Source organism: Leuresthes tenuis, unplaced genomic scaffold, assembly GCF_036924035.1.
Source record: "Leuresthes tenuis unplaced genomic scaffold, fLeuTen1.0.hap1 SCAF_19, whole genome shotgun sequence".
Classification (NCBI taxonomy): domain Eukaryota; kingdom Metazoa; phylum Chordata; class Actinopteri; order Atheriniformes; family Atherinopsidae; genus Leuresthes; species Leuresthes tenuis.
Window position 1 is genome coordinate 7,441,702 of NW_027325373.1, and position 13,132 is coordinate 7,454,833.

The 13,132-nt window shown below is 40.2% G+C and overlaps 3 protein-coding genes across 3 annotated transcripts; all 3 read left to right on the forward strand.

Annotated features, from left to right (window-relative positions):
• Nucleotides 1-676: 676 nt before the first annotated feature.
• Nucleotides 677-2,232, forward strand: LOC140277061 (N-acetyllactosaminide beta-1,3-N-acetylglucosaminyltransferase 2). Its single transcript, XM_072371946.1, has one exon. The coding sequence runs from the start codon at nt 677-679 to the stop codon at nt 2,018-2,020; it is 1,344 nt and encodes a 447-aa protein (XP_072228047.1). The 3' UTR covers nt 2,021-2,232.
• A 4,658-nt stretch (nt 2,233-6,890) lies between these two features.
• On the forward strand, nt 6,891-7,732 carry LOC140277017 (heat shock protein 30-like). Its single transcript, XM_072371888.1, has one exon. The coding sequence runs from the start codon at nt 7,037-7,039 to the stop codon at nt 7,649-7,651; it is 615 nt and encodes a 204-aa protein (XP_072227989.1). The 5' UTR covers nt 6,891-7,036; the 3' UTR covers nt 7,652-7,732.
• A 1,506-nt stretch (nt 7,733-9,238) lies between these two features.
• Nucleotides 9,239-9,991, forward strand: LOC140277003 (heat shock protein 30-like). The gene has a single exon (XM_072371874.1). It carries the CDS (start codon nt 9,309-9,311, stop codon nt 9,921-9,923), a length of 615 nt encoding a protein of 204 aa, XP_072227975.1. The 5' UTR covers nt 9,239-9,308; the 3' UTR covers nt 9,924-9,991.
• The last annotated feature ends 3,141 nt before the right edge of the window (nt 9,992-13,132 follow it).

A 13,132-nucleotide genomic window follows, 5' to 3' on the forward strand; every position in this document is an offset into this window, starting at 1 on the left:
GGCCGGTAGCTAGACCGGATGAGGAAACTACAAGCCGTGGACGTCTCAGATGATTGTTTTTTATTATCTTATTTGGCTTAACCAGCGACAGTACACTCACTTGTAAGTAATTATAAGCCTCACCTCTCATCTTTTGCCAAAATAAATATATTTTTGGTAATTAAAGTTGCTGACTTGTAGAAATATTGAATTGGAAAGTTTGGTATATTTGTATTTTAACTAACTGTAACAGACACGATTATTCCATTCACTACGACAAAGAAAGAAGACTCAAGAGGTCTGATTCAATACTCTGTTTAAGCCATTGGCAAAATAACACTGTAACTATAATAACTTTATTTATCCAATGAAACAAATATAATCCACTTAATTTCATCTTAGAAATCCCACACTGTGTCTACAGGGGCTGTGTGCCTGTCAACAGGTATACAGGATGATGCTCTGAGTGTGCAGACAAGAACAGATAATAATCCCCACTGCACTATCACCAAGGAGACAGAAACTCCAGAGATTTGACTGCAGTTTATAAATCCCATAAAAACGCATGTCACTGCAGTGCTCTGCTGTTCGAGGGAGGGCAGAATTTTTCTGGTTTTTTTTCCTGTTACCACTGTATAAAAATATTAATTATTTTTGTGTGTGTGTATTCAGGTGTGTGACTTATACACCTCTAGCAATGGGAAAATTCTGCAAGTGCAACGGGAGATTACTGTGCATGTGTCTGTTGCCTTGTATGATGACCGGCCACCTTCTGATTTACATCATGGTCTCCATATTCATCACCATCTCCTATGCTCCTCCAAAAATAACAGTTCACTATATTGCCCCAGGGATTTCTGCTAATACTTCTGCTCTGGCTTCTCACCCACTTGGCTCTTTCTGGAACCTTCGTTTGGAGGACAGTGCACTGTGGAACCGATTGCAGCATGCTTGGGACCGTCAGCACAATCCAATACTGAGAGGAAACACAACTGGGATAATGAAGAAGCCGAAAGCTCAGCTTTTAACGGAAATAGAGGATGAATGTCTTTCTGACTGCATGTCACGCAAGTGTTCAGTCCCTCGTGTCCATGACATGAACAGCTTTCCAGAACAAATGAGGGAATTTATCAAGTCAATGCACTGCAGGGAGTACCCCCTCCTTATCAATCAGCCTGGTATGTGTAGGAGGAACAATGATAGCTTTGGAGTGGACTCTCCCATGCTCCTCATGGCCGTGAAATCTCAAGTGGGAAATTTCGAAAACAGACAGGCCATCCGTGAAACATGGGGACATAGTGGTCTGGTGAGGGGGGAATCAAATAAGAAAGGGGGACTTGTACGCACAGTTTTTCTGCTTGGAAGGCAGGACTCAAGTACAGGTCCTCATCCAGATCTCAAGAACCTACTTGAGCTTGAGAACCAGAAGTATGGGGATATTCTACAGTGGGATTTCAGAGACACTTTTTTTAATTTGACTTTAAAAGACTTGCTACTCTGGCAGTGGCTCCAGCAGTACTGCCCCACTGCCACCTTTGTCTTCAAAGGGGATGATGATGTCTTTGTCCGAACAGATGCCCTTCTGGATTACCTGCACAGGAGGAGGGAGGAGCACAACCTGTGGAGAGCCAATAGAAATGAAGATGATATGAATTTGTTTGTTGGGGATGTGATCAGTAATGCAATGCCAAACCGTGAGCCATCTGCTAAATACTTCATACCAGAAAACTTTTACAAAGGCGCATACCCTTCTTATGCCGGTGGAGGAGGGGTGGTGTATTCTGGCTCACTTGCATTACGTTTGAGACAAGTGTCTGAGAGGGTCCACCTTTTCCCAATCGACGATGTGTATCTTGGCATGTGCCTGCACAGACTCGGGCTCTCTCCAAGCCATCACCCAGGATTTTTAACATTTGATCTCCCAGTTACCGACCGGGGCAATCCCTGTGCATACAGATCTGTTGTGCTTGTTCACAAACGGAGTCCCAAGGAGATGCTGACTCTATGGAAACAGCTCCAGAGTCTACACGGTCAATGCTGAGGCTTATTTACCAACCAAATGAGATTCTGTGATTAAGGGATGAATGCTGTGACCGCACTCATTTGAAAAAGAGTACACACTGAGACTACATCGTCATGGTAAGCAGGCAGTACCTGTTTAAAGTCACGTATATTGCAACTTGCCCCTGGAGAGTTATGCAACTCCGAGGAGGAGACTGATCTACCTCAAAAGGTACTTTTACTATGATATCATTACAGGGTAAGGGCACACATATGTGGTTCTCTCTTAATCACTACTTGTATGCCTGTGTACTCTTAACTTTAAAGTTTTATTTTCCTATTGAAAAATACATAATATATAATACTTTACATATTGTATGTGTAAATAGATTACTTTCAAATTTATGTAATACAGTGGTATGTGAAAATTAAGATTTTTATTGTCTTACTCTATGATATTGAATATCAATTGGAGCATGCTATTAGGGTATGAGAGGTCATAATACAATTGCCTGAGAACTCAGACCACACATCAACCTGATTGAAAAATACTTGACTGGCAATTACATTCTCAAATACTTTCATTTTGCGCATCTGTAGTTTGACCATGAACAGCTGGTAGGCTAGTGAGCCATCTTTTAGCCACAATCTCATCATGACTCATGGGTGGGACTCGTTGAAGTTGTAAAAACACACGCCTCAGAATGTAACAGTTGGTGGATGATTGATAACACCATGAAGAAATAACATCATAATTCCTTCAACATATCAGAGCCATAAACCCTGTAATTCCTTGTCACTCCACTTCTCTTTTTTCCTCTTTAAGTTTTTGGCAGCTAACATTAAAAACTGTTGCTTCTGTGGTCAATATTTCACTGAAGCTTGTTTTGTAATCGGTGTTACTGGCTCTGTGGGGATGGTGCACTCAATGACAAATGAGAAATCTATATTTTTAAGAGTAGAGTGATGTCACTTTCACTGAATGACACATTTACAGTTCAAGGAGGCTCAAAACAAAATGCAAAAGTTGCTTTCAGTCCCACCATTTTTTCAACTCAGATAAATATACGTGCAGTTATCCAAAAAGCTAACAAGGCAAAGATTCCTGAGATGCTGTTAAGCATCAATCAAATACTTATTGGTTGAAAGTTAGCTTAAATCGGCAAGAGCTGGGGAGGGGCTGACAACAGATGATGTCATGACAAAGGGGATGAAAAGACAAAAGCCACAAAATAAATCGCAACAAAGCACTGGAGAATAGTTCAGACAAGAGCTGCACGGGACAGTCTTCATTATTTCACTTAGTTTCACTCCACGACAAAGCAGATCTTTGTCCACTTTGACTTCTTTATTTCCCAAAGGCAGATATGAGTGAAAGGACTAACAACAGCACCAGAAAGGAAAAAAAGAGCAGCCCGTAGCTAGATATTTCTGTGACTGCCTTCAAGTGATGGCAGGATGTTATATAGATAAGTGTATTAGTTGGGGCTGTGACGAATATCTCTGTGAAGGTTTGGGACCTAAAGCCATGGTAATTTGGCTTTTTTATGTTTGACTTTGTTTTTGTTCTGTTTATCGTCCTTCCTGTTTTATTTTGGTAGTTCATGCTTCCTTTTTTCCAGTTAGTTTTGTTTCCTGCCACACCAGGTTTCTGTCCCTGATTGCTATCTGTTCTGCATCCAGTCGTTATCTTCCTCGATTTAAATGCTCCCTGGTTTATCCTTTGCAGGATCCTAGTCAGTTAGTCAGTCAGTTTTCCTGGGTTTTGTCTATTGCTTTGTTTTCAGTAGATGTTTATAATAAAAGTTACTGTTTTCTTCCTGCCTTCCGCCTGTTAGTCCTTTGTTTTGGCCAAAGTCATCATTATCCTCCACTCATGGATTGTGACACTTTAGGCAGAAAATGATTTATAACATCATCTGTACTGACTCTGCAAGGGATGGGATTGGAGAAAAACATGATCAACAGGGTTACTGTTTGTAGCCATCTTCAAGGTTTTTACCGAACTGTCCGATATCTTCTTGGGTAAATAAATGTTTTGAAAGTATTTTGTTGAGTATCTTTATTTGGTTAGCATGGCCGTGGTGTTTTGGTTTGGTAGAATTAACATATAAAATGAGACATTTAACAGCATCAGCTCTATAAAAGAAGTACCAACACAAAGCCCATTTTAAGCAGTAAGCACCTCGCACATCAGCAGCCTTACATGATAACTACAGTCTTCTCTTTTCCTGAACGTAGTAAAGTCCATCCCTGTCTAGTCTTAACTATTGATCTTGGTACTAATAGGCAGACAGTGGCTTTGGAGTAATGCCTGAGCAGGAGATAAGCATATCTGTCGACCACAAGAGGACCATTACAGAGCGGATGAACCGCCTATGAGAAAAGTGAAATAATAGTGAATATGAGGGGAGAAGCTCTGAAAATGTTTATCACTTCACTATTATTGCTATTTTGCTTACCTGTTCACTTTGTAATGCATTTTCTAGTACATGGAGCATCTGGAAAAAAAGAGAATTTAAAATAATTTATACAAGAAATAAACTATTTTGGTATTTGAACTAACAACACTTAAATCTTACGAAGGTTTGATCAATGCAAGTGTAGAATTTGCGGAAATGCAGACGCTATCCTGGGAGCACAGGAATAATCACATAAGCACTCCTGTCAGAACTCCACACAGTGGAGATCTGTGGTAAACCAAGCAGTGACATTCTTCTATAACATTCCCTCTGCTGATTCAGGATGGATTAAAGGAAACGAGAGATACCAACTTCATAAGGTGGACCATCTGGAAAGAAAACGCCACAAATAAATGAAAATGTATTGAACCTCATTAATGGAAACACAGAATTTTAGCCTGTTTGTTTGTTTCACCTTGTTTCAATTATGTAATTATTCCATTCATTCTGCCATGTAAAAGCTTAAGACTGAAATAGAATAAAGTAGCCATGATTACATCAGACAACTTTAATGTGATGACTGAAATAATTTAAAAAAAAGGGGGAAAAAAAACTTTTTTGATGACTCCAGGGCAACTGTCACCACTATGAAAGTAAAATATGATATTTATGGTTTCTCTCTTTAGAGTGATGAATGTTCATAGTCTGAAGCCAGAAAACGGGTTTAAAAAATGTCCTGCAGAAAATGGAAAGTGCTCATAGAAATTTAAAATTTTTTAACAACAGTCTGGGAACATCTGGGAACTAATAAGACCAGTTGCTAAACTTTTGGGTGAAAAACATCTCGGTTTTGTCTGACTTTGTCCTTACTTTAGTATTAAGAAGGTGTGTTGTTGTAGATGCAGGCTGCAGTTTCACATTGTCTTTCTGAAATATGCGAAGCCTTCCCTGAAGCGGACTGGATGGGATCTAAAGTTGCCCTAAAACCTGTATATATCTTTCAGCATTGATTGAGCCTTTCCAGGTGTGCATGTTGCCAGTTCCATAGACATTAATGCACCCCTATATCATCAGATATGTAGGCTTTGAACTGAGAGCAGATAACAAGCCAGGTGGCCTCTCCGTTCTTTACTCTAGAAGACGCAGTGTCCATGATTCCGAAAAACTATTTCAAACTTCAACTTGTCTGACCACAGAACAATTTTCCACTTTACCAATTGGTAGCCAAGAGAAGATGACCACACTCATGGGTAATGTTAATATACAACTTATTTTTCGCATGATAGTGAAGAAGAAGAAGTCTTCCTCTGTATTCGTGGAATGCACAGTGAACTGTGTTCCCAGACAATGATTTCTGGAAGTGTTCCGAAGCCAATGCAGTGATATACATAGGCATTCAATATAGTTTTTTCGTCTTTGCACACAGATGTCTCCAGATTGCTAGCATCTTTAGATATTATGTACTGTAAATGATTGTTAATGATCGATAAAAGTCTTCACAATTAAAAGTTGAGAGACAAAATTCTTAAATGTCTCTTCAAATCACAGAAACAATTTACTCTTCTGTTACCAATGAACAAAATTAGTATCAGAATGTTGTCCTGCATTTGTTTCACTTTATTACTACTGCTGACTCCAGCTTTGTGTCACACAACTGTGGTGTATCTGCTGTGATCTAAAGGAGATAATTCTGTAGATTATGAATGTTGTTCTACTTTTTGAATGTTAGATGCCTGTATCAGATTTCCTGTCCATCAGAATTATTATTTCCACTATCTCTTCAACTTTCACTACTTGGTTGAGTCATCTTGAATAAAAGCAAAAGGTATTCAGCTTTTGTTATAAATCAGTTGGCAAGTGATGTCTCTACTTGCATTTCATCGGAGCAAACTGCATCCTAACACTGTAATTCTTTCTTGTCATGCAAGATGGGTGGAGGGTTTGACATGTTCATGAACATGAACAACGGAATAAGTGGGAAGAATCCCTCTTGAATGATTTGTAATTAAAAAAATTAAAGAAAGACAGTAGCAGTTAATTAAGTTATTGGTTCATTGAAAAATGCATTCAATTAAGATTTTGTGTAGGAATATTTTAAATTAAAATGCAAAGCCTAAATTCACAACTTTCAAGTCTTGTTTAATTGCCAGAGATATTTTAGGGAGACCTAATTTGTTTGCTGCAAACAAAATGAGGATAACCAAGAAAAGACAATCAAGAATGATTGTGAGTGTAGCCAGGATACAATCCAACGGATTAATTGATAAAGAATTGCTTGAGAGGCATATTTTAACATGATTAATAAAGGAGCTAATTTTAAACTTCTGATTGGTTTCACTTAAAAAGTGCATACGTTATTTGAGCATGAATGTTTAAAGCATGCAACACATCTTATTTGTTACCAGTAAAACGAGAACTAACTTACTAAATCAGCTACAAGGATGGAGTGGTGTCACGACTGCCGTGAAACAACTCCACCCAGTGGACATCTATGGTAATAACCAGAAACTTCCAGAAGACTCTGGACCTCCTCCAGTTAGAATATAAAGCTGGGACAGTTCCACTGCTGAGACAGAACGCAACACAGAAGAGAACAGACACCTGAACAGAGTTTGATCTCACAACAAGAGGACTCAACACTAAACACCCTGAAGATGCTGTGCTCTCGTGGATTCCAGTCTGCCCTCGGTCCATTCGTGGACTTCTACTTGCCTGTACGCAGTCTGTGGCCAGGGGTCAGACCTCTGATCTACCAGCAGGATCTCCTGCAGAGAAACCTGCAGGAGCTGCGCAGCAGTCTGGAGCTGATGGATAAATTTCAGCAACAGATTCTGGAGGAGACAGAGCCTTTCAGGAGCAGCGTGGCCCTGCAACCAGTCTCCTACCAGCTGGACAAAGAGGGAGAAAACTTTGGCCTGACCCTGGACACTCAAGGCTTTTCCCCAGAGGAGCTGTCTGTCAGGCAGGTGGGCGGGAAGCTGAGAGTCAGTGGGAAGACAGAGAGGAAGCAGGAGGACGGGAAAGGCTCCTACTCTTGCAGACTCCAGGAGTTCAGACAGGAGTTTGATCTGCCCGAAGGGCTGAACCCTGAAGCCGTCACCTGCTACCTGTCTCCAGACGGAAAGCTCCACATCCAGGCAGCCAAAGCTCCATGTGTGGAAGAGGCTGAGAGAGAGCTGACTATCAAGAGGAGCTCGGAGGAGGAAACACAGCAGAGTGTGTGTCCCCAGGCAGAAGACAGCAGACCAGAGACACACAACAGAGCATAGAACAACCTGAAAACATGGACTGATGAACATGTTGATGTGCCAGTGAGATCTGTTTTATATCAATGAATGATGATCACGTGTATATTTTTAAGTTCATTGAAGCCAAATTAATGTAATTATATGTATATAACTGATTAAAGAAAATAAATGTCTTAATTGGTCATTTTAAGATCTATTAAGGTGTTTTTACTCATGCACTGTCTGTGTTTTCTACAAATCTTTGAAGCGTATCTTGAAACAAACAATGAAATTAAATAAGAGTTCAGGTATGAATCTTCCCACCAGTAAAACAAACAAACAGAAAATAAATGCCTAAATAACTTCAATATCTTCCAATAATATGTCGGCTTCCCTAAATAACCAAAAGTTTTTTCTATGTATAAACTTAAAATGTGTTTTTTCCCCCAGTGTTTTTAATCATTAAATGATGTATTTATGATGTGATTTATTAAAGGTATATTCATAAACTAGGAATGTTGTTTAATAATTTGAGTGTTTAAAGGATGGCTCATGTTCACTCTGCCTTTCATCAAACTGATATACATTCAGTAGATCCTCATGGAAAAAAAGCTTGCACAATTGGAAATATTTGAAAATGTTTCAATAGAAACAAAAAGTTTCCAAATTTGGTTTTGAGTCTATGAGTTTAAAGTAAATGACCTCATGTCAGCACTGCATTTTCTCCAACCAGACTGTGATAGTTACAGCAGAACTGTTTCTGCTCATGCCAGTGGGACTGTAGGGACCACATTATAATGATCACAAAGAATGGAAAACAATGGAAGAAACTTTCTCAAATGATTTGGAATCAACTGAATATCAGTACAAACAAGCCCCAGTTTTTTTTTTCCCTCTAAGGATGATGAAGATAGTTTTTCTTAGTTATAAAAATGACTTTCATGTCACTGACTCATTCACCAGATCTTCTTAGAGATAAAAAAAAAGAAGGAAACAGAAGTGGCTCAATTAAATTTTAATCTTAAAAATGTTTCATTCTAAATTTGAAATCTACCATAAAAATGTTCATAATCATCTGAAAATATCAATTGTACACTTTGCCTTGTATTATGTCAAAGTGTTTTCTGAACTTTGTATGAAATGTTTTTTTCTTTTTATGAAAGTAGACTACGCTGGCTGACAAAGAGACCAACGAGTTTCCATTATCTTCACTGGCTAAGAGGTGCTTTATGGGAACACTTTTCACAAGGTCAGTATTAATGTTAGTTTGGAACTTCAGGTCATTAGTTGGAGTCTTTTCTGCAGCTGTGCCAACACCTAGTGGGGCAAATCAAAGGCTGTTGAATATCAAAACATTCTAATGAACGAGCCTCTTGAGCACAGAGAGTTTACTATGTGATGATATAGTTTACATAGTAATGAGCACAATTTGTTTAAGGTAACAGAGAGCATTCCAAACAGCTCACTTGCAGAATCACCTACAAGGATGGTGTGACGTCATAACGCATGTAAAACAACTCCACCTAGTGGACGTTTGTGGTAACGACCAGAACTTTCCTGAAGACTCTGGAACTCTTCCAGTTAGAATATAAAGCTGGGACAGTCCCACTGCTGAGACAGAACGCAACACAGAAGAGAACAGACACCTGAACAGAGTTTGATCTCACAACAAGAGGACTTAACACTAAACACCCTGAAGATGCTGTGCTCTCGTGGATTCCAGTCAGCCCTCGGTCCATTCGTGGACTTTTACTGGCCTGTACGCAGTCTGTGGCCAGGGGTCAGACCTCTGATCTACCAGCAGGATCTCCTGCAGAGAAACCTGCAGGAGCTGCGCAGCAGTCTGGAGCTGATGGATAAATTTCAGCAACAGATTCTGGAGGAGACAGAGCCTTTCAGGAGCAGCGTGGCCCTGCAACCAGTCTCCTACCAGCTGGACAAAGAGGGAGAAAACTTTGGCCTGACCCTGGACACTCAAGGCTTTTCCCCAGAGGAGCTGTCTGTCAGGCAGGTGGGCGGGAAGCTGAGAGTCAGTGGGAAGACAGAGAAGAAGCAGGAGGACGGGAAAGGCTCCTACTCTTACAGACTCCAGGAGTTCAGACAGGAGTTTGATCTGCCCGAAGGGCTGAACCCTGAAGCCGTCACCTGCTACCTGTCTCCAGACGGAAAGCTCCACATCCAGGCAGCCAAAGCTCCATGTGTGGAAGAGGCTGAGAGAGAGCTGACTATCAAGAGGAGCTCGGAGGAGGAAACACAGCAGAGTGTGTGTCCGCAGGCAGAAGACAGCAGACCAGAGACACACAACAGAGCATAGAACAACCTGAAAACATGGACTGATGAACATGTTGATGTGCCAGTGAGCTCTATTCTAAATGAATGAATGATGATCATGTGTATATTTTTTGTATTGAAAACAAATAAAAGTTCATTAAAATGATGATCATGTTCAGTCCAGCTCAGCTATAATTTTCACCACTTCTGCACAGCAGGCATAATTTCTCCACAACTTTTCTTGTCTTTAATTGTTTTTCTCTCTCTTTTTTTTTTTACACGCCATCACCCACGATTACAGCTGATCCCCTTCATGGTGTGTGACTCTGATCATGCACCCATAACTGAGTATTTCAAACATTCAGACATGGATGAAAGGGGATGTATCAAACAAATACATTGATGTCATATTGATTTGGCACCCTGGAATTAATTAGTTAAATCTATTTGGCCACAAAATATCTTTTAGCACAGCATCGTGAGTTGAAGTTGACTATTTTGTTTTTCTTTAATGACAAGACTTTCTGTTCTAACCCTCAAACTCCAAATTTTACTGTAATGTACAACTATTTCCTCTAGATGGCAGTATTTACTTCCACAAATGATCCTCTAAATCCTTCAACCTTTTATGCTAGTTAAATACTTAACCGTCATATGAGTTTAAAATAAGAAAATCTAGATTTACTGATAGTCTTATCAGATATATGTCAATATACAGTCCAAAAGCACTGCTGTGAAAAAGGATCATAAATGCTAAAGACCACATCTGCATGTCAACAGTTTTTCTCAATTCTTCTGATTTGTTTCTCCAAGCTACTAGTAGCCTATCTTGTAAAATCTTCATGAGATTAAGATTCAAGATTTTTTTCCCAGTTGCTTACATCAGTTTAACCGCTTTTCTAAAACATGTTTTCTTCATTTAACCAGATAGTACAGAAGAAAGACTGATCTGGAGGACTGTGCAGAGAAGTAGGGCAAGAACAGCATGGTTTTAAACCCACAGCCTTCTTTTCGACATTTTCTATCTCTGAAGAACATACAGGGGATGATGAAACCTGGCAAACACAGCGCTTTGCTGCTTGGGGATATTGTGTCAAGACTGATGTCAATATTTTTGACATTTAAAGAGAATATATGAGTTTTCTGAGGGGGGAAGTTACTTTTTTTCTCTTTTCTTTTTTTTTTTTGCCAGGGATTCACCTTTGGATGAACTCCTCAAAGTGGAGGCAGGATAGAAGTGAGGAGGAGAAGAATGGAAGGTAACAAAAATAGAGGAAGGATGAGGAGGAGGATGAGGAGGAGAAAGCAAGGCTCAGCTCCAAGTAAATCATCTGCATTGTTCTCCTAATGCGGCTTGTATGCACCAACATACACACACACACACACACACAGGCACGCACACACACTCACAGAAACACTCTGAAAGTGCCGATCAAACAGACATTTAGACGTGCACACAAAGAGAATTTCGGGCACTTCCTTGTTCCTGTCTTAGTTTGGCCCTCACGGATATGTTTTTAACGCGCCATAATCCCCTTCTCTCCCTTGAACACATAAAAGAGATATCCCTTTTTCTGTGTAAGTGGTTCTGATGGCCACCAGCTCATCACAAACACACACACACACACACACACACACACATACGTGTAGAGCCGCCAGCTCATCAACATGCAGTTATTCCTTTGGTGCTGGATCGCAGGTTGTTAATTGGCTGCAAAGCAGAATGTGTGTGTGTTTCTCTGCATGTGTGTGTTTGTGTCTGTACTGCAGAGCTTGGATTGCTTAGGAATTCCCGTCACGTCCCAGAGCTCGATTAAGATGTTGCTCCAGTTTCGAACAGACAGACATGTGGGGAGGAGGGGTCGAGATGGGGAGAGGGTGCAGCAGGGGGGGAGAAAGATGAGAGAACCCTAGAAGAGTGGGAAGGGAGGAAGAAAGGTGATGAGGCGGGACTTGGCAAAGGACAAAAAAAAAAAAAAAAGGTGGTGGAGGAATGTGAGTGAGGGAGAAGAAGTGAAATACTGCAGCGGTCCTGTGTGTGGGACCTCTAACGGAGCCTATCCTTTGCTTCTGCCTTTCTTATGCTGTTGTAGGGTTGAAAAGCAGACACAGGTATTCCAGTAAGGAAGACTTCCAGCAGTGAGAGTGCTGGTCAGCTTCTGCGAAGACAATGTTAGGTGACCAACACTGATGCTTTTGGAAAGCTCTGATAGCATGACATTCACCTGGTTAGAGCACAAAAAGAAGGTAAAAAATGTTACTGAATGTGTACTTTTGTGGATAAAAAAATTACAAAGGTAATTTTAAGAGAATTAGTCAACTGAAACTCTTCATTTTCACTTCAACTATTTTCACAGCAACTTCAATTCAGTCTGTGTTCACCTACATGGCATGCTGAACAGCACCTGATGCAACATTTGTAATTTTCATGAAGTTCAGTTTCAGAAGACGATAACTCTGTTAGAAATTAAATGTCTTTCTTTCTTTCTTTCTTTCTTTCTTTCTTTCTTTCTTTCTTTCTTTCTTTCTTTCTTTCTTTCTTTCTTTCTTTCTTTCTTTCTTTCTTTCTTTCTTTCTTTCTTTCTTTCTTTCTTAATAAACATATATAAATTAATACATTTTTTGGTCTTGTCTCCATCCACTCCAGGATCAGGTGTATTGGTGCCAAAAATCCCTTCCCTGCTTTAGCTTTGGACCAATTTTGCAACAATGGATCAATCCCCATAGCAATAAAAAAGCACTGAATTGATTCAGGAAGTGACCTAAGATCATGAAACACAGATCAACCACAACATTAAAACCATCTGTCAAATATTCTGTAGGTCCCCCACTGCGTTGCAAAAACACAACACACAACTCTAACACTTGACGGTACCTCTAGGGGTGTTGGAGTAATGTGGGTTGCAGGGTGAAGCCTTTATAAATCAGGCTTGTTCAAGTGCATCCTATAGATGCTTGATTGGATGGGGATCTGGGGAGTGTTGAGGGTGCCTCAATGCATTTGTTCTCTTTGTTGTGTCACTTCCTGAACACTTTTGCTGTGTGGTAGAGCTGCTTGGAGAGGCTGCTGCCATGTAGGAGCGCCACTGCCACTGGGATACGGCTAATCTCCAGCAATGCTTAGGTGTTCGGCATTTAAAGTAACATTCGTATGACTGGCAAGACCCAAAGTTTCAGAACACTCTATAAACACAAGTGACAAAGAGATAGTGAGGGAATAGTATAAAACAATTACATAGAGAAACCCAAACT

Excerpts from the sequence above, each read along its gene's own strand:
- LOC140277017 (XM_072371888.1), top strand. The coding sequence starts at position 7,037 with ATGCTGTGCTCTCGTGGATTCCAGTCTGCCCTCGGTCCATTCGTGGAC.
- LOC140277061 (XM_072371946.1), top strand. The coding sequence starts at position 677 with ATGGGAAAATTCTGCAAGTGCAACGGGAGATTACTGTGCATGTGTCTG.
- LOC140277003 (XM_072371874.1), top strand. The coding sequence starts at position 9,309 with ATGCTGTGCTCTCGTGGATTCCAGTCAGCCCTCGGTCCATTCGTGGAC.